This window comes from Triturus cristatus, chromosome 4_2 (assembly GCF_964204655.1).
Source record: "Triturus cristatus chromosome 4_2, aTriCri1.1, whole genome shotgun sequence".
Lineage (NCBI taxonomy): Eukaryota > Metazoa > Chordata > Amphibia > Caudata > Salamandridae > Triturus > Triturus cristatus.
In genome coordinates, this window is record NC_140586.1 from 315,522,492 (window position 1) to 315,543,409 (window position 20,918).

Below are 20,918 nucleotides of genomic sequence, written 5' to 3' on the forward strand. Positions count from 1 at the left end.
TTGCAAATGGAAAATTTGTACATCAGGCCCATGGCATCCGTGATAATGTGGAGTCATCAGGTAGCCTTATCAAAGTGCTAAAAATCATTTAAAAAGGTAGTATTTTTCTGGCATGATTGCACTGGAGCACTGTAATCATTCCAACGAACTCCACACAACTATGGGGAGTGCGGGAGTCAGAACTCCTAGTGTATGTAATGCCCTCTGCCAGGTGGCAGCCCTTGTCTACTGATTCCACGGACAGCCTGCACCATATTCAGATTACAAAGTTTGGTGCTGTCTGTATTCTGCTTGGGATCACTCAACTTGATAATCCAAGCCTCTAATGTATTTCATCCCCATCCTGCATCTATTGGGATATGCTCACCTTTCTCCTGGTAGTGATGGCCCAGTCAGGACAAGCTAAGCAAAGACTACCATGTTTTTTCACCTCTGACATGCTCTATACATTCACCTGATTGGCGCTGTCTCTTTCGGCTCCTCTTCCATTAGCGAGGAGAGGGATGTGTGGTGCATGGACTCTGGAGTCCGGGGGAAACGATGACCCAAGGCTGGATTCCTCATCATTTGGCTGTGAAGCTGGCTCAGCCCTTCCTGGATTGGCCGGTTGTGCAGCCTCTCTGAAAGAGGAACACAGTGAAATCGAGACGGTCAGTCTTAGGGAACTGTGTGTGTGAAGAAGTAGAGATGAGCGCTTCCGTTATGACCCAAGGCTCAGTTCTTCATCCACACTTCCATCATGACCTAAGGCCCAGTTGTCCATCCGCACTTCCATCATGACCTAAGGCTCAGTTGTCCATCCGCACTTCCATCATGACCTAAGGCTCAGTTGTCCATCCGCACTTCCATCATGACCTAAGGCTCAGTTGTCCATCCGCACTTCCATCATGACCTAAGGCTCAGTTGTCCATCCGCACTTCTATCATGACCTAAGGCTCAGTTGTCCATCCGCACTTCCATCATGACCTAAGGCTCAGTTGTCCATCCGCACTTCCATCATGACCTAAGGCTCAGTTGTCCATCCGCACTTCCATCATGATCCTAAGGCTCAGTTGTCCATCCACACTTCCATCATGACCTAAGGCTCAGTTGTCCATCCGCACTTCCATCATGGCCTAAGGCTCAGTTGTCCATCCGCACTTCTATCATGACCTAAGGCTCAGTTGTCCATCCACACTCAGTTGTCCACCCACTTCATTCATTCACCTAGAAAAGCCACTGAATTGAGGAGCAAATGTATACAGGGAGCAGTTACTATCACTGGTGAGGAACCATTCAAAAATCGAGACTCTCGTCAGGACGTCAGCTGTAATGCAGCCGTGACACCCAATGCTTGTGAGCCACAACTTTGTAAGGATTTAGATTAATTTATGTACATTTATCTCATGAGGCTATGATGAAATTCAGGCATATGTCACATCCCGGATGGACATGCTGGGTCCAGTATATTAAGGTAAAAGGATAAAGCTACATTGATGGTGACTCCAGTAATTCTTATTAAAGTCTCTCTCATCTTGTCAGTTTATTGGTCCAAGGCCCCTGCCTGAAGATTGTCTAGAAACGGTTCTAAAAAACAGAAAACTCTAACTGGTGGTTGCCCAGCAGCATTCATGCATACCTCCTGTAGATAGGGCCAAGTACGCTACAAGCGTAAGTCCTGCACCTAAGTTAATTGGCCAAAAACATTGTGTTGTTTGTCAAAACATGTGATGGTGACAAGAGGACGAGAGAGAATATTGGTAGTCAAAAGAAAATAGGACCAGGTCAGTCACCATGAAAACTAATTTTGGGCCTAGACCTATCGCCACTAAAATAGACTATTCGACTGGACCTTTTGGCCAACCTGAGCATCATTGCAGTCAAAGAATAATATCTGCAGAACATGTGCTAAACTGGCTACATGCCTGGCAGATAACCAAAGGCCCCACTGACGCTGCTTTAGCTCTGGCACAGGGTGGAGGATCCTACCCAGAGACATGAAGGTTATGAGAAAGACAAATACAGGAACAGATGCTTTATGGGATAGCATCTTTTGATACTGACGTGCCTTTGTCACTTCCACTGAGGGCGTATGTCATGGGACCTTTGAAGGTCACCTGAGTTCTTTGCCTAAACTGATTGCATGTTATTAATGTAATGAGTGGAGATGGGGGCAGGATGGTGGTCTCATGACCACGGAGGGCAGAAAGAGGGGCCAGATACAAAAATCAAATTTATGGAACTACGCAAACCTGGTAGCATTCCTCGGCAGTCGCCAACCGTTGGGCCCTGGATGTTTACTGGATGCAGCGGCTTCATCCTGGGCACAAAAACAAACCACATTAGTCTCAAACTGTGAGGAATTTATATCACTTTCAGCAAGGGCGACGGCTGCGAAAAAGGGGTTCTATGTGCTGTAAAATACCAAGAAATGCTAAAGCTGTCTAGCTTGCGTCACCTGTTTAGGTAACACGACCCACTGAAGTCAGCCTTCTTGGGATGGTTGGGCCACGTTACCAGGAAATAATACACAGAAGTGTAAACATCCCTCGTGCACATGCAAATAAACAGAATGAAACACAAAAACACCCTACCCAGGACGCTTCCTGCAGAGCCACTCTGTGTTGAGACCAGAAAATTGATCACAATGTGAGGGAGGATGTACACTGGGGGGATAAGAGGGAGGGGGGAGGGGGCGGGGGGGGGGGATGGGGCAAGTAAAGTGAGACAGGGGAGGGGCAACCTGTCAAGGGTGTTTTTTTTCTTCTTCCGGAGTTCGCCTCCTCCCTTGCTCCTGCTCCACTGTCGCTGCACCTCTGTCTGTGGGCCGAGAGAATATGGAGAATCGAAGGCTGTTTGACTGGGAGCCAGAGCTGGAGACAGAGTGAGAAAGGGAAGGCTTTGTGATGGAGCAAGTGCAAAGAGAGTGGAAGAGGGGGCTGTAGGCTGAGGGGTTTGTTAGTAGGCACCCAGAGGGGAACAGGGGAGGGATACACTCAGTATTGCGTGTTGGTGGTAATAAACACTAAAAGGAAAAAAAAAAGCCGTTCTCCTCTTGCAAACCAGAAAGTGCAAATTGCCCAAGGCATTTCACAGGCCACTGTAGACTGCACCATTCACTGCCAGTGCTGCCAAATGCAAGTACCAGCAAAACTACTCATTCTCACACTCCTACAAATGTTACGATTTGCACTATTCCAGGCCACCCAAAGCTGCAAGAATGGCATGCATGCTCTGGTATTGTTATTTTGTAATATATGCTGACTTGATTAATATGTTGATGTACACAGCACAGAAATAGATCAAAATTGCCATCATGTTGTGGACTTTCATAAGTGCTGGTGTTGAGAATTAAGTGACGGTGCATTAGCGGAACTGGGGAAATTTGCTTTAAATCACAGGTAATACTGGGTTTTACAGGTTATTCCCCAATCTGGGGAGTTCAACTAGTGACCCCCATTAACTCACGGGTAGATTACCAGGCAGAACCGTCCATTCCTGCCCCAGTATCTCCCAGAAGAGTTAAAAGGGAACTCTGAATGGAGGCCCAACGAGCAACTCAGCAGGGAAGAAATGAGAGAGCCGAGCAGATATCTGAGGTATTGTGAGAGATGGAGGGAGAACGGCCAGAACCAAGAAGAAAAGCAGGGCCTGAGCTCTCTGTCCTGAACATTATAGGAGAGACAGATAGTCCCGATGGAGCCTAAGTGGCACCTGGCCACGTCACACCAAGCTATGGTTGATGTGGGCCAGGGTGGTGGCAAAAAAGAAACGTGTCCAGAATGTGGGGCGTACCACGGATACCGACAGTCCGGGAACGCGAGCAAGGCCTTGACTGGTGCTGCAGAGAAGGTCATCTATCAAGGGTGGGATGTCCTGGTAAATGGGATAAAGTTTGGGGGAACTGGACAAAATACAGAGATACTACATCATAAGGTATACTGGGAATGATGGGAGACGGGGGTGGGACAGGGTGGGGGAGGCTCAGAAGGGTGCTGGGTGATCAAAGCAGGCCATACTGAAGGGATGCGTAGTTTAGAATGGGCCACATGCTGTGCTGCAGGGGATATGGTAAGAGGGGAAGACCTCACTGAACTGTCATTATGTTGTACTGCTATGCATGGTTATGCCTAATACAATAAAAAGAATTTAAAATAAAAGGAAATTAGAGGAGAAATGTATCCTCAATTCCTTCCAGTACTACTACTGTGTACGGCAGGAATGGGGAACCAAAAGCAGTCCTGGCAAAAATGCTCAAACCAGCCCTTCGTCTCCTCGCGCACATCCATCCACTCTGTCTCTCTCCTTCCCTACTCTCTCTCTTATTTCTCTCTGAATACTTTCTGTCTACCTTACCAATCTTGCCTTCTTATTCTCCCTTTCTTTTGAAACCTCCCCGTGACTGCTGCAGCCGACCTCGGAAAGTTGGGGAAAGTGACAGGGGCACTAGGAGGGGCCCTAGGCTTTCAAAACTGGTGTCCAAGGACTCAAGCCTTCCGAGGAAATGCCCGGTGGAATCAAAGACCTGCCCGGCCTTGTTAGCTTCACAGTAATAATCCCCAGCCTAGCAGAGGATGGGCTACTCTTGTGAGTCACTGAAGAATGTCCTCTCCTGCCATGGTGGAGCTCTGAGCACGCAGGCAGCCGAGCACCGGGCCTTCAAGGAAGCATTCTTTCATGAACATGGCCTTTGTAGTCAGGGCCACTGGAGTTATGCATCGGGGGAGGACCAAATGATGCGGCAGTGCTGACTAAATTACGCACCAAGAAAAGGCAAATTATGTGGCGTAATTTGACATATTTAGTGACGGAATTACTTCATTATTTTGTCATTTTTACACATGGTAACACTGTCTGGAAAATATTTCACCCCATTAGTACTAGGTTAACAACCAAAAACAGCAATAAGGAACTAAAAGAGGACGAGTCAACCTTTACAAATGTCTTCCACTGCATGGGAACACATCACTGTGTTTTTATTAACTTCTGCTCCGTTTAAACTAGAAACAACATTTTTAAAAAATAAAAATCTGTAGATAAAGGATTATGTGGCATGTGCAACAAACACATCATTATGCAGAAAACACTGCGGCTACGGAATCGCATAATTCCAGTGTCCCTGTTTATAGTACGCTGGCTTTGAACTAAGGAGCGACTGCAGCCTGACTTAATGTACCCCTGAGGACTTTGGAGCCGTGCCTTGTGAATGGTCACACCGGAAAATATTGATTTTGCGTGCGCTAGCGACAGCATACCCTACAGAACAAATATTTGGAAAGCTTTCAGGGATGACAAGTGTCATGGTGACTCGTTTACTCACTTGCAGGCATTTGTTAATATATCAATCAGTCCCATTCAGCCCTCCGCTTCCCCCATCCGACCTCTTGATGCACAGTTCCAGCAAGGGTTAGAATGCTCCAATCATGCTTCCCTACACTTCATGGGAGAGACGCCCTCACACGTCACCAGACCCTGGCAACAGGTATTTCCTTGGTGGATTTGGCAGAAGAATGGACACATCTAGGCTTTATGGTACAGACAAGGACCCTGTGGAAGTTATCAGACCATAGTGAGTAGACTTAGTGCCAAGCACCAACAAATGTCAATGCATTATGGGAAAGACATGGCTCCTGTGGACTCACAAAGGTTTAGGGAACGGACACGGCCAGGGAGACATCACCAGACATTGAGAGACAGGCATGGTTTTATCAGAGATCACAAGACATTATGTGACAGACACAGATTATAAATTGTCTAAGAACTGTACTCTCCTTTAAACCAATACAATTGCATAGTTTTGTAGTGAAACATTGGTAAGGGCAGGCATGTAGTCACAGTTTGCAAGTAGCCTTTATTGCTATTTACATTCACAAAGTAATTAAACTAAATGTGAAAAAACATTGTTTTGGAACATTAGTATTTCTCTATCAGAACATGCCACACACATCAGGGCATGTCCTACCTTTCACATACAATGAACCCTGCCCACAGGGGTACTTTGGGCCTACCTTAGAGGCGACTCACATGTAAGAAAAGGGAAAGTTAGGGCCTGGCAAGTGGGTGCACTTGCCTAGTCGACATGGCAGTACTAGACCGCACACAGACACTGCAGTGGTAGGTCTGTGTTACCTCTACAGGGCTATTTCTGTGGGTGGCACAATCAGTGCTGCAGTCCCACTAGTAGCATTTGATTTTCAGGCTCAGTTCACTTTACTAGGGGCTTACCAGTAAATCAAATATGCCAATCATGGAAACACCAATCCATAATTTACACAGAGAGCAAATACACTTTAGCGCTGATCAGCTGTGGTAAAGGGCCCAGAGTCCTAAAACCAACAACAGCATGTCAGGAAAAAATAGGAGAAAGAAGCAAAAAACTTGGGGATAACCCTGCAAAAAGCACCATCTCCAACAACCACCCTAAAGCTGACAGGTCTAATAGTATGGTGTAGGATTCAGTGTGTCTCTTTGTGTATTGAAGTCAGTCAGATCCCTTTTGGAAGCCACTGGTTTAGCAGGGCACAAGATGGAGAGCAAGAATAGTTTCTCAAACACTGGAAGTTTATCGCCTGCAGTCCTGTGAATGGAGGGTGGAGAAACCCTTAATGCATCGCAAAGTATACAACACAAGACAAACATTTTTGTTGTCCAATCTATGAAAAGCGTTACTGCAGATGGATGATATGAATGTAGAGTGCACTAAAACTGCATTATGTTGCACACAAATATAAGAATTCCTATGAGATAAATTTGCAATAAGAATTAGCCTCGTGTGGGATGCTCACAAAAATGAGATGAACAGTGTTTATGTGGAAGAGAGATGCTTACCAATGTAAAAAAGCTTGCTGTGCGAGACACATATGAGATGCTCATAGAAGATAGGGATAGTGAGATATGTAGAATGAGGTGTGTGGGCAAAGATGAGATATGAGTGTTAGTGATGAACACCAGAAACATAGTGGTGTGTGTGGGTGGAAGGTCACAGATGAGTAGTACGTGGGATGCACTAATGCACAAAAACTTTATTATATGGCAGGATCACAAAAACTATTGAATGCTCAAAACTAGCAAATATGCCTCGTGCTAGGATTATTCGAGCCAAAATATTGAGCATGTAATTGAAACAATGATTGAAGATGTGGAGGCCTTGCTCAAGAGTATTATGATGATTTATTTGCAAGTGACATTTGGATAGTTGGGTATTAACAGTGAAGTAATCTTTGGGGAATAGTTACGGCTACCAAGAAAAGGAGTGACCTGCTTTGGTAGCTCTGATACAGGCATCATTTTCTCGAAGCATATGTATGGTTTATGTATTTGCTTTTATGTTAAGAAGTTCAGAGGAAAAACACACTCTTTGTGTGATAACATTGACAATATTGGAATGTGAGGGGGAGGATTTTTGATGCCTGGCCTCTTTGAGGACAATATTTCCCAAAGGTTACAGAATTTAGAGATGCATGTGTTGATTGCTTGGAGAAGCTTGAGTGAGTGAAGATGCCCTTGATCTGGTAGAATGGAAAACATTGAGCCATGGAGGGGTTACTGATTTACTATGCCATTGTGAAACACAATTTCCCATATTCTATGTAATAGTGCATTATAGATACAACCAAATGCCTTCTCATTTGTGGCTGCAGTACTGTATGACCTTATGTATTTAACCACCTCTTTGTAGAACTGTGTGTGCTGCACTTAGGAAGGTGATTTGTGTCTTTTGCAACGAATAATGTGCATGGAGTTTACTAGGAGTAAATTTCAAATATATATAAACCTGCAACTTTTGGGAAGTGTGAAGAGGGAGATCCAGCAACAGGAAGAGAAAGAATTGTATTTGCCTTCAGCTTTGCAGTAGAGAAAAATTGTTTGTAGGGGGAGCTAGGATAAGGATACATTGAGAAACAGTACTTGGATGCTTCAGGGAAGAAAACAAAAACATGGGGATGAAGTGAAGCTGGCATTAGTAGAGATGAGCTCATGAACGAAAAGGAAGACAAGCATTTGCAATGCAATCGGTCTTGCCATTGGGACCTTATATGTGTATTTAGCTATGCAGCACATTAGCCTGGGTGCTGAAATATCTACTGTTGGAGGGAAAGTAAGCACCAAACAGCGTGACACGTCAGGTATGGGAACACATGGTGAGAAATATTGCCTTTCAGCGGGAAACTGTATAGTCCAAAGCTCTGTGTTTAATATGAAATCAGGGCCTTCGGTGGTCATATCATTGAAAATACAAGATTTGAAAAAAATATTATTGTCTACGGGTGCTTGTGGTAGACCTTATCTATGGACGGGAATCTAGAGAATGCTAAAGTGATCCTGGTATTTTACTGACCTCTACTGGTCGTTTTCTATGAAGACAGTTAAATAGAGGCAGTTGAACAGAAAAAAAGTCCCTAAGCGGAAGCAGACAAATCCTAGGGCTGATCTTCAGAGCCCACAAAGTTCATACACATATAAGTATATACTAAAGTGTATACAAGAGGTCTCGAATGCTCGACCTAAAAAGGCTCCCTTGCTGCACCTTGCTGCTGGGAATGGCAAGCAGAAAGCGTACTGGCACTGCTGAACGTGTCCCGGTCTCTGAAAATTCAGCATATTTCTGTGGGGCCCAACTTCCACCTTGTGAAAATAGTGGGTGGACGCTGTGTACCTGCATATACCCCTGACTTGTGCCCTGGTTGTTGGAATCCAAAAGTATTGGAAATTACTAGCGGGTTTCATAAGACTTGGTGTGCACCATGCCCCCGTCAGTGTCACAGAATTGTGCAGGAAACATTGAACACTACAAGTACCAGAATGCAGTGGGAGGTGCGCAGGTGTGCAACAGAAGGAAAAGGGTGCTAGCGTGCTGAGGCGCCTGACCTTGCTACGCTCCTGCTACTCTTCTATAGTGCTCCGTGGTGTACCCTCTACTTCTAGGAGTACATATAGGCCCCCACTAGAAGTGACCTGGAAATGCCAATGCGGTATTCCTGCACCGGAAATGACCGATACCCTGGGTATAATAAGCCTTCAGGATGTGGATATTTCTTGGTATTACAACTTTTCCCCCGCTGGTTTCCCTGAGGAAGGGTGAAATCGAGAATGCCGCAATCATTTCCGGTACTAGTTTCCACCCACCAACCCCAGAGCTTTAAATGGGCCGGTACTGTCTGGTATGGAGTACTGGCACTTTTTTATTTTGAGAGGGAGAGTACCGGCACTTCTCAAGACAAATGCTATACTTTTAATTGAAGAGGACCAGCACTTCTCAGAAACAAGCAGATACTCTGGTACAGAGTACCTGCACTTCTATTTTTCCATTTCAAGCACTGCCCCCCTCCCACCCCCCCAGTCCCTCCCGGTATTGGGAAATGCGGCATGTGTGACCTAACATAAAACCTCTTACAGCGTTGTATGCAGGGCTTTAAGTGAGGTGAAAAAACTGGGGGAGTCTCTGAAAGGGGAGTGGCCTATGTAATTAAAACTGGTATTTTGCTGTCTGTCATTGCATCCAGATATATAATACAGCAAGTAACATTATACCTACAACAAGCCAGGACTATTGTCTTTGTCAATGGTTGTTAGTTACATAATAATAAACAAGCAACAACGATGGCTTTGTTGCATATATTATTGAAAATCCTTCCGTTTTTAAATTATGAGACTTTCAAAGAATTATAACGAGTCTCTTTGAAGTTACATCAAAGGCAGTGAAGGGTGGCGCTGCTGCAGAGTTTAAAAAATGTTCACTCTGAGGGCAAAAATGGAGAGCCCGATAGGGACCCGTCTCAGACCTGCTTTTTAGAACTACTGGTGCTGAGCACCAGCAGGACCCGGCTCACTTAAAGCTCAGGTTGTATGGGAGGGACTCTGCCCCGGCTTCACCTGCCTGTGGGGAAAGGGGCCCGCTGACCTCCACTAGGCTCTTCCTGCGTGAACAGTTTCCTGTCTGGTTTCATTTCCCAATTCAAACAACAAGCTAAAAGCTCAAACTGTTTGAAACTATGAGGAGATATACAACTGTCAGTGCTTCAGTGCACCTTTTACTCTTTGTTTCCTTGACAACGAGATGCTAACAAGGCTGAGGTTATAGCTGGAGGGCGAACAGGGTGTGACCAAAGCTCCCTGTGCCACTCCAGTGGCTAATTTGTAAAATAAAAAGTGCCGGGGCTCTCCTCAGGAGGCAGCGCTAACTGTATAAATGTGCTGGTGCAAACTGCCTCCTGATTAGAGCCCGGGAACCTATTATTCTGGAGAGGACTTGGCCTAATTGCTAGAGCTGCCAATGTCGGAGCTGAGGAACCGGCTTTGAGTCTCGGTGTGGCTCAAAATTCCTCTGATCCTGGGGAAAATCATGTGCTTTGAAAAAGAGTGTGTCCTTAATTAGTGCTATAAGCACCGGTGGTGAGCACCGGAAAGCCCCGGCTCAAATTAAGCACTGTGCCACTCAAACTCTTGTCACTGTTATGTACACTGATTTTTTAGCCAATTACAGTTTATGGTTAGCTCTGGGAGATATGCTCACACTGAGTGTCACTGGTGCCGGGATCTGAGACTCAAACTGCAGCTTTCCTAGACATTCACAGCCGTCTTTATGGAACCTCACGGAGACACGGGGCACGCAATCACACATGGTGTCCGCAGCACAATGTAGGAGCATAGCTGAATATATTTCAGCTATTTAGAGTTACCTTTATTGACTCTCAACTACAGACAAGAATGAGCCCATGACAACAAGGGGCGACAACGGGCGCCAGGAGGACCCGGGAGTCAAACTGAGGCTTTTCAGGCTGGTCACGTTTGGATTTATGGAAGCAGAAGGAAATACTGGAATATGCGATCACACAACTTGTCTGCAGTAATCCTTGACTTTCACTGAAGCACCGCACCACACCAATCACATTATGCTTGTTTCACACGGTAGGAAGGGTTTCCCTGACAACTTTAAAACAAGCACTGGCAAAGCCAGTATTTTTTGCCTTGACAAGCTGGTGCAATCGTTTTTTTTTTAATGCAAGTATAGCAATAAGGAGTGGCAGTTTTACTAGTGGTTTTATGTTAAATAAAATGTTTTTAAACTGTGCCAAGCATTTTTTTCATTGTTATGATTACTTGTGAAGGAAAAATGAATAAAACACCACCTAACCAAGCACTAAATTACAGGCAGCCGCAATGTTTGAATGACCCTTAAACATTTTATAACAGCAACTTTAAAAAGGAGGCAGAAAATAATTAATTATTTAACAGGGCATCCCAGGAGCAGGGGAAACAAGCGCGCGTGGCCACGCTAATTGCAAACAGATGGCCCCTGCGCGGCGCTGCTCGCTCCCGCAAGGTGGATGCCAGAACAAGCACGAGTGTTTGAAAATGGCAGACCACTTCCAAAAGGTCATCTCCTAGAGCAACATATGCGCGCTGCCTAGGCGAGACCTAAAAAAAAGGGTGACAATGAAGCCAATTAATGTTAAGTAAGGGGGGCTAAAAGACACTTTATATATGCCTCTTAGTAGCCACTTTCTAAGAGTTGAGCAATGCCTGAAGCTAAGTTAGATTGAACAACATGTCCAAGATCACATTACGTCGAGTGGAGGTGGAGGGGGAGCCAGAATTAGAATAAAAAGATTCATCCTCACACTGGCTGTAGTGAAGACCTTGTCTTCTTCTCTCATTAAACACAGCATTATTCCGACACTAACAGCAGCGAGTACGAGAAACTCTTGGAAGTGTCAAGGGAAATGACCTCCATTGTCTTGGAAGCGAGCAACTAAAATATGAGTTTGTCTAATGAGGAGCTGTTGCGCAACACAAGGTATTGTTTTTAAACAAACATAGAACAACTTCTAAACTGTGCAGATAACTGAATGCTGCTGAAAATGGATAGTTTAGCCTACACAAAGAAAAAGCAATGAAGAACACCACAAAAGATAAACCAACATTGGCAAATGTGAACTTTATAGTATCACTGTGGAAAATGAGAACATACGTGCATTGCTGCGTCACTGTCAACACTGGGTAAAAAAGAGCCCTCCAACTCGCCTTTGGATAGTGTAAACCTAGGCAGATGTGCATTCATATAGGATTCTAGAAATATAGCATATATGTGCTATGGTGGGGTACTCTGTTTGGATTGGGTTCAGAAAGTGAAATTATGTCTTAATAATGGTGCTTTATTTATTATGGGTTTGTGCTAACTTGAGCCATCATGAACACAAATAGCAAAGACAATATGATGTGATGGCAGTGACATCTATTGTAGCTAATCTTAAGTAAAGGTATGTCACTTCTGTCACCTCCTGTGACAGACAGACTTGTGTGGAAAATTCTGAGGAAGATTAAAGAGTAGCAAGGTTCACTGAGGATTTGGGACAGCTATCGTGGAGTGGGACCTCATTTTACTTGTTTGCATTAGAGCCCATGGTCACCAAGTTATGTAACTGGTGGAAAGAGATGTCTCTATTCAACATACCTAGACGACACCCTAATCTACCTTAGCATGTCTTCACCACTGGGCATGCTCGTTCTGTACTTGTAAGCATTTACAACATTTAAAGAATTTATTTATTCTAAATCCACAAACAAGTAATTAATCCTCTTTTTCCAAGGACAAAAAGCCTTTCAAATCTAACCTGCTGAAGCAATTGCACATTATTATTATTATTATTATTATTATTATTATTTAAAGACTTGTAAAGCACAACAGCTACTCAATAGAGTGTCCTGGTGCTAAGTAGCAAGTCTAATCCCTAAATAACAGAGGTACTAAAAAGCCAGAACCAAAGAGCGAGGCCTTAAGAAGTCTCTTAAAGGTCAGAATGTCGCTGGAAGCAGGGAGCTGAACTGGGAGGGCATTTCACTTCTTGTCAGCCGGATAAGAGAAGGAGCTACTGCTCCACTTTTTTCGTTTGAAATGAGGAATTACTACCAGCGAGGAGTTGGATGACCAAAGAGACCGAGCTGGTTGGTAAGGTGTGAATCTGTTGACAAATACTGAGGGCCTTTGTGGTAAAAAGCTCTGTGTGCCAGAACCAAATCTTTGAACCTCACAAATTCTTTTATAGGCAACCAGTGCAGTTCCTTTAAGCCTGGCCGAATGTGGGCTCTCCTGGGAAGGTGTAGTAGAAGCCTGGCAGCAGCATTCTGCACCAGCTGTAATCTCTTCAGGAGATAGGCAGGTAGGCCCCAGTACAGAGAGTCAGCATAATCCAGCATTGAGGTGATCAAGGCCTGGGTCACTATTTTCTGCCGCGGTAGGGGAAGGAGGTAGATTAACTTTTTAAATGTTTTTAGCAGGTCAAAGCAGGTTCCTACTACCCCATCCCCCATGGGAGGCGAAAGAAGCAGTAGTATCGAATGTTATTCCAAGATTGCGTGCTATCGTGGTAGGGGAGGAGGCGGGGGGCATCCTTGGGTCATCGGTCATTGTTCCAGCTGGGCGGGGTGACCGCAAACAGCAGAACTTGTCTTGCTAGTATTACATTGGAGCCCACTATCGCGCATCCACTGAAGCACAGAAGTCAAGCAGGCCTGGCAGTTACTCAGTTCATTAGGTGAATTTCTGTCAAGGGGGAGGATCAGTTGTGTATCATCTGCATAAGATATTGTATGTACTCCACAGGCTTCTATTAGCGGTGCAAAAGGAGTCATATACACATTGTAGCCAATGTGCAGACCCCCGAGGGACCCCATAGCCCAATTGTTTAGGATCAGCAGCAAATGAGACCTTCCAGACTGACTGGGACGGGTCTGTCAAAAAGGAACGGAGCCATGCAAAAGCAAAACCACAGACACCTATATCTTCGAGGTGCTGCAGGAGTGTTAAATGCGAGACTGTGTCAAAAGCCGTGGATAGATAAGGAGGATCAGTGCCACCTGCTTCCCTTGATCTACCGCTAGTCTAATTGTATCTGAGGCCTTTAACAGTGTGGTCTTGGTGGTGAAACTGGGTGGAAGCCAATTGGGTAGGGTGAAGAAGCGCATTCTGTTCTAGAAAAGCAGAGACCTAAAATCTTGGTGAAGGATGGCAGCAGAGAAATTGACAAGATTGGTCTTGTCTGCTGAGGGTTTCTTTAAAAGAGGAATCAACTTGGCCTACTCCCAACTACTGGGCACAGTGGCCAAACAAATTTACTGATTTTCGAAGCTGGTTTATAACTGGTTTGATTACCATTCAATTGGCGACGAGAATGTGTCGAGGATAGGGGTCATCTGGAGACAATGATTTGCAGGCACTCAAGGACTGAGCGGACTTCTCAAGTGAAATCAAGGCAAAGTCTTGTAGCAATTGGCTTTGAGAGGGCACTATTTCTACCTGCAGTGCTGTGTGGTCACTGATCCTCATTGAGGCAGCGTCCGTGAGATGTAAAGCATCCACGATGGTTTGGATTTTAGTGTCAAAGAAGTTGGACATTTGAGTACATAAATTAAGATTAGGTGTTAAAGTCTGAAGCAAGGCTTCTTGGTGCATAAACCTTTTGATGATCTTAAATAGCTCCCATACTTGTTTTGAGACATGTCAATCTGATCTGTAAAAAAGTCAGGCTGAGCGTTATTAACTGCACAATGGTAGATATTTAAAGCCTTCTTGTAGCGTGCTTTATCATTAGAAATGTATTGAAGCCTCCAATCCCTTTTAATTTTCTTAAAATGCTTACGATGCACTTTAGCTCCGCACTAGACCAAGGGGATGACTGTGTTTTTGCTGGGGAATTAACATCTCTGTGTTTAATAGGTGCGATGTGGTTAGCCACCTGTGTAAACCAAGAGTCGATTGATCTCACATTGACCTCCATGTCCCCCCTCATAGGCGGAGAGTTCTTGCTCAATGCAAGACTAAACTCCATAGAAGACACAGTGGCCCAATGACGATGCAGCAGAGAAGGGTGAAACCCATGTCCGTGTGGGTTTAGGTTCAGTGACGAATGGAAGTGAATGAGAGCATGGTCGGACCAAGTCACAGCACTAATGTCGAGGACTAACACTTGAGTGTTAGAAAAAATGGCGTGTAAGGGGTGACTGGCGATGTGAGCAGGCAGAGACATATCCCAAGATGACATATGCTCTAAAAGAAGTTGACCATGCGTCCACATGTATATTAAGGTCTCCTAGAACCATAAAATTTAAGTATTTCAACATATACTTCGAAAGGAACATGTCCAGGAAATACAGAAACTCCCCTGCATGCCCGGGGGGGAAGGGAGGTGGGAAATGGATTAGCACACCAGCCAGGATTTTATTAGCAGACAATTAAATGCAAAAGCCTATAGACATTGCTGACTTCCATCAATCGCACCTGCGGTTTCCTTGCTCATCAACACGTTTGACTCCTCCGTATAAACAAAATATTTTTAATGTCAAAGCATTACCTCTCGGTCCTGAAAAGATTAAGCCATTCTTGTCTCTTTTCTAGTAAAAATGGCAGCTCAGCCTTAATACTGTAATGACTGGACTTCGGCCTAGCCGTCCTTATGGGCGTGTCATAAGCCTGCCTCCTGCCACTGAAAACTGCCCTACATGCCAAACTAGACGTATGTCTTTATCTTTGAAATTCGATCACATTACTCTAATTCTCGTTGAGTTACATTGGCCTCTTAATAAGGCATGGATAACATTTACATTTGATGCCTAGCCTACAAAGCCATCAACACCAGTTCTCCATTATACTTCTCCCACCAGGGCACAATTCCTAAAAAAAAGATGTGGGGGACTAACCAAGTTAGGCAGTATGTAAGTGACATCATGGCATGTGACATCACAGCACGTGATATCACAACCTATGACCTCACAGGAAGTGATATCACAAGAAGTGACATCACATTCTAAGACCTCACACAAATATGCTGAGCAGGTCTATCATGAGTACATTTGAGCACATTACAATATTTAACAAATGAGATTTTGCATAGGAGTTGTGCCAAAAAAGTGATGCAACCCCGGCGCAAGATCTAGGCCTCAACCTATACATTTATTACTAAAACTCTGTCAGAAAGAAATTGGCAACAAGGAGTAACATGGCAGTGTTCTGCTTAAATGGTTGCAAAGTCTGCATTTTAAATTATCGTATGCGGTTAAGGTACCTACTGCATAGATCTTCATGTATCCAGTAAATCTCAGTAAATAACAATAATGATAAGATTACTCTGGAGGTTAATGCACTTGCCGGAGTGATAGGTGTAGCAAAGAGGGTTAATATGTCTGCACATCATGTAACACGCAGATGACTGATTTTTATTTTATGTAGGTGGGTAAGTGGGTAAGTGGGTTATTGCATTTAACACAGAGATCCTTTTGTTACTTGAAGTTCATAAATTGTAATCCTTCTAATATAGCACAGCAAGATATAAAGAAACGGACATCTGACTCTTTCACCTAGTAAGCCTCACTGTCTTATGTAACACATCCTTTAAATTGATTTACACATGATTTATTGACAAGGTATAATGTGCATGTGTGGTGTAAAGCGCCCCAACGCCCTGGATTGGGATGAGTAACTCTATAATAGGAATAAAATAAAATAGTGGAATTTAAATTATTTGTGTAAATACTAGGACAGACTAACACATCTGACTTTCTTACTGTGCATGCATTTGCGTTATATACAGGGACTGAACAAAGTCAAAAACATACCTCTTTCAAGCACCAGTGAAGTAAAACATAGATGTGTGCCTTTGTTTTCCCTCCATTGCATTTGCAGCTACATGTGATGTTCCAGATATCTCCCAGCCAGGATACTCAATCAAAAGGCGGCCTGATGGCCTTTTAACTTGGCCTGTGTGTTAGGCTCAGCTGGAATTTTAAACAGGGCCGTTTCTAGGTGTTTTGCCGCCCTAGGCGAGAATTGAAAAATGCCGCCCCCTCCCTTTTACTACCATCACTCCCTCCCCCTGTTATCCAGGCTAGCGAGGCACACCCTCTACTGCCAAACCCTTCTACTCAACGAAAGGCCCAGGCCAGACCATTATGGTAGCCAAACACTCACAGAACTATGTACACGGATGCCCAAAAGTCAGTACCACTCGATGAACACAGTTTTCAAAGTCACTGTCAGTACCTGTCCTCAATACCCCTCAGTGAACACAGTTTTCAATGCTCACTCGGCCAGTACCTGTCCTCAGTACCCCCAGTGAACACAGTCGTCAATGCTCGCTCGGTAGGTACCTATCTTCAGTACCCCTCAGTGAACACAGTCTTCAATGCTCACTCAGTCAGTACCTGCCCTTAGTACCCCTCAGTGAACACAGTATTCAGGGCCAATTGGTCAGTACCTGTCCTCTGTACCCCTCACTCAACACTGTCTTCAATGATCAATTGTTCCGCATCAGTCCTGAGAGAGCCTCGGTGAGTACCAATTCTCAGTGCCAGTCCTTGATACCCCTCCCTATTGTGCCAGTCCTCGTGCGCCTCTCCTCCCGCGGGTCTTTCTCTTCACCCCTCGCGTCTCCTTCTGCACGTTTCCCTCAGCTCTTCTCACGCCTCAGTTTGCAGTTGTTCCTCTGCACCTCTCTCCCCCTTTGGTCCTCCTCTGCACCTCTCCTCTCTGAACTCCCCAGTCTTATCACCTCCTCTCCTCTCCCGGGTCCTCTCTCCTCATTAAACTCTGCAGTGAATTGTTGCAGGACGAGCAGTGGGATACTCATAGTGATAATTAGTTTAACTCTAACTCGGGAGTTTGTACTCTACCCAGAACCCCTCTCTCTCCCTTTGTGGCTCTAGAGAGGTCATCCTCTCTGTGTAGCTACAGTGTTGAGATGCATGTTTACACACACACACACCTTTGACTGTGTGCATGGCATGTCCTGTTCTTTGTGCTACAAGCACAATTCCCAATGTTCTGTTGTTTTTTGCTAGCTTATGATAGTGGAGACAGTCCCTCATCATTGGGTTTTTTGATTTTTGCTGATGTCTGTGTTATACACACACTTCTCTGTCCCCGGCTGCTTCCGTGAGGTTTTCTGTCTGTGATGTACCCACAGTTGCCCTTGTTCTGTTGTTTTTTAGTTCTGTGTATTTGTGTTACGTACTTGATTTCTTCTGCCCGGTTTTGTTTGTTTATTTGCTGATGTGTGTTTAATACATGCTGTTTTGTTGGGTCTTTTGTGCTTCCTATTATCTGGTGTCTGTGGTACACGCACAGTTCCCCTGCCCGCTTGTGTATAGTTGTATATGCACGCAGTTCCCTGTGCAGAGTGTGTTTTTGGTAGTCCGTGAGTTCGGTTTTGTACAGAGAATCCCTGCGCTATCTTGTTTTCGGTAAACCCTGTTTTCTTCACCATACAACCTGTCTTTGCGGTGTTATTTGTGCTAAGTACACTGGTCCTTGTGTGTTTTGTAGGTAATTCATAATGGTGTGCATTTTTTGCGAACGTGTGTGTCCTCATGCGCTCTTAAATGTGTTTCTTATCTTCACGGGCACCTGTAACTGACCGACACATTACTTTTCTTCGGATATTTTTCTCAACCGCCTCTCAATGCTGTTATTTTCAAATGCCTTTGGTCGCTTTATGTGCAAAACCGTGTGATTTCTGTCTCCTGACCGCGCACGCTGGGTTTTGCTTTTGGTTATTCCCTGGGCCGTTTCTACTGTTAGGCAAGACTGGGCAGCCGCTTAGCTTTACTTTCGTAGGTTAAAATTAAAAAAAAAAATCCCCCTTTTGCCTCCCTAGCCCTTTTGCCGCCCTAGGCGGCCGCCTAGTCTTGCCTAATGGTAGAAACGGCCCTGATTTTAAATAACATAGCCCCCTAACCCTCAGTACTTTGCAGCTCTGATCTAAAGCAGATAATGTGAAGGCCCTGCGGAATGTATCCCAGTGTCTGAAAATTACACCGGGACCAGTTCAGCATATTTCTGTGGGCCCAACTTCTTGACAGGGGAGATGGCATCCACACTGTGAAAAGAGTGGGTAGACGCCATCTTCCCACGTGTACCCTCGACTTGTGCTGTGTCTCCCACCGTCTCAAACGTTTTGGGAGTCCCTTAGCTTCAATGCCTCTCACACACCAATTAATTTCAGGAGCTGCAACTCTGTAATGGAACTCACACTGTCTCCTTGCTGACCTAAGGAGCAAGTCCAGTTTGCAGTCTTTTTGCCAACATGCCAACATATAAAGATACATTTATTTATTGTACTTTTACTACAGCAGACCCCACAAAAAGACTACACAACATAACGCAAGATGTGTGCTTAACTGATTTAAGTTGAGTAGGCTATGTCTAATACCAATTGCTCTTAATAATTGCTCTTATTTTCTGGGGCGAGGTTCAACTGCTCAAAATAAACCTTTCTACAAAACATTAGCCTTTGAGTGGCTGAACTGCACAGGGAGAAACAGTCAAATAAGGCAGGGTAGGGCTGAAGTGGGGCAGGATGCAGACAACAATCAACAAACCACCTCTCTCCCTTTTTCCTGGAAGTTCAGACTGTCGGCAGCCATGGCAGCGAGGTGGGAAAATATTCCTGGAGGTTTGCAGCACAACAATGGGGAAGGTCACAGGTCTATTGCAGGGACCGTATAGGTAAGTGCTTTGGTGTGCCAATGGCACTGCGACTCACAGAAGAGAGAGGGCAAAATTATTTTGTCCCTTTGTCCCCCCCACCGCTGTCCCTGTGTCCCCCACTACAGACTCTTGGGGGGAATTATCCCCTGCATCCACCACACTTGCTACACCCATGTGGACTGGCCCATAGGGCAATCAGGCAGTGCCCGATGGACTGGTCTCACAGACAAGTGTGTGGGCTGGTTCTTTAACAGTTTGTGGGCCTGTTTTTTGGCCAGGTGAGCCGGGTTTACTGTTGATTTATCTGATATTAAAACAAACATTGCCTGCAGCAAACATAAATGCATGCAGTCTCCATTGCCTTATAAATCACCTATACAGAATGTCTTACAAGTTCCAAACTGGCCTTATTTGCAAATGTGACCACTTTTCTATCCCTCTGGTTTGCTAACTTGGGCAACTTTTATTTAAGTGCCCGGGCCTGGGTTATCCCCCAGACCGATCATCCCTGGTATCAGGCGGCAGACTTGGTAACCGTAGACTCTCCAGGCAGTTAGAACTAATATGCCCTCAAGGGTCATCACCAGGCTTCATTGTATACGAAAGTCCTTCTGTCGCAATACATTGCGGTTGGTCTTAGATTGCTATCAATAGCAGAACCCCCTGACCCTTACAATTGTGTCCTTGGACCATCTAGCACCATTAGTGTTCGTTCACCTTGTCGGAGAGCGGTGCGCTCTTGAGATTGTTATATAAAGTAAAAGTACTAAATACATTTATGAAGAAGTGGAAACAAGAAGTGTATCTCTTTTGTGGGTTAATGAGCAGGGGTGGCTCCTCCTTAATGGCGGGGGAGCATCGCCCCACTATCTCAGAGAGAAGCAGCAAAAAAATAAAACAATATTTGATTATTGTTTTATTTTTATGCAGCTGGCTCAGCCAGCGTGTGCAGGGAGGGGTGGGGCTGGGGCATAGGAGGGGGTAGGCGGAGTGCTCAGTGCACTCTGTAAGTGCATATATGTGTGTGACTGGCCATCTCCGGCCAACCAACACACACATGCCCACTTAGGTTTCTCTAACCCGGCTGCATTGAACAGCTGGGCTGGAGAAACCTCCCAGACTCCCTGACCTGAGTGGAGTGGAGTGACTTTCCAGCCCACCCAGGCCAATCCCTGCACTGCTCTGCAGCGCAGGGATTGGACAGGGAGTCTGATGCAGCCTTAGTGCCAGCTTGTACAAGAAAGAGTAAACACCAGGCGCGACTAGGCCGGCACCTTAAGGTACATTTTTTCCTTTTTATTATTAAATTGCCCCCCTCCGGCATGCCTCCCCTCCCCACCTCACCACCTTTTGTATGTGGCGGCCGCCACTGTTATTGAGTCATGAAAGATATATCTACAAGGGTGAGGATGAGGCGTTATGGCCAGAGCTGCTACATTTGGAACTGGGAAACCAGGTT

The 20,918-nt window shown here is 45.0% G+C and overlaps 1 protein-coding gene across 2 annotated transcripts in view; it reads right to left on the reverse strand.

Moving 5' to 3' along the window:
• The window catches only part of LOC146833779 (uncharacterized), a 324,308-nt gene that overhangs the window by 98,875 nt on the left and 204,515 nt on the right, over positions 1–20,918 (reverse strand). Inside the window, exons 5-6 of one of the 2 annotated variants that reach the window (XM_085601650.1) lie at positions 2,232–2,299; positions 455–620 (exon numbers count right to left, since the gene is read on the reverse strand). In XM_085601650.1, the coding sequence (XP_085457776.1) occupies positions 455–620; positions 2,232–2,299 (234 nt within the window). Of the gene's footprint in view, positions 1–450; positions 621–2,231; positions 2,300–20,918 lie in introns of those variants that run through there. The other variant, XM_085601651.1, reaches the window with a different exon arrangement.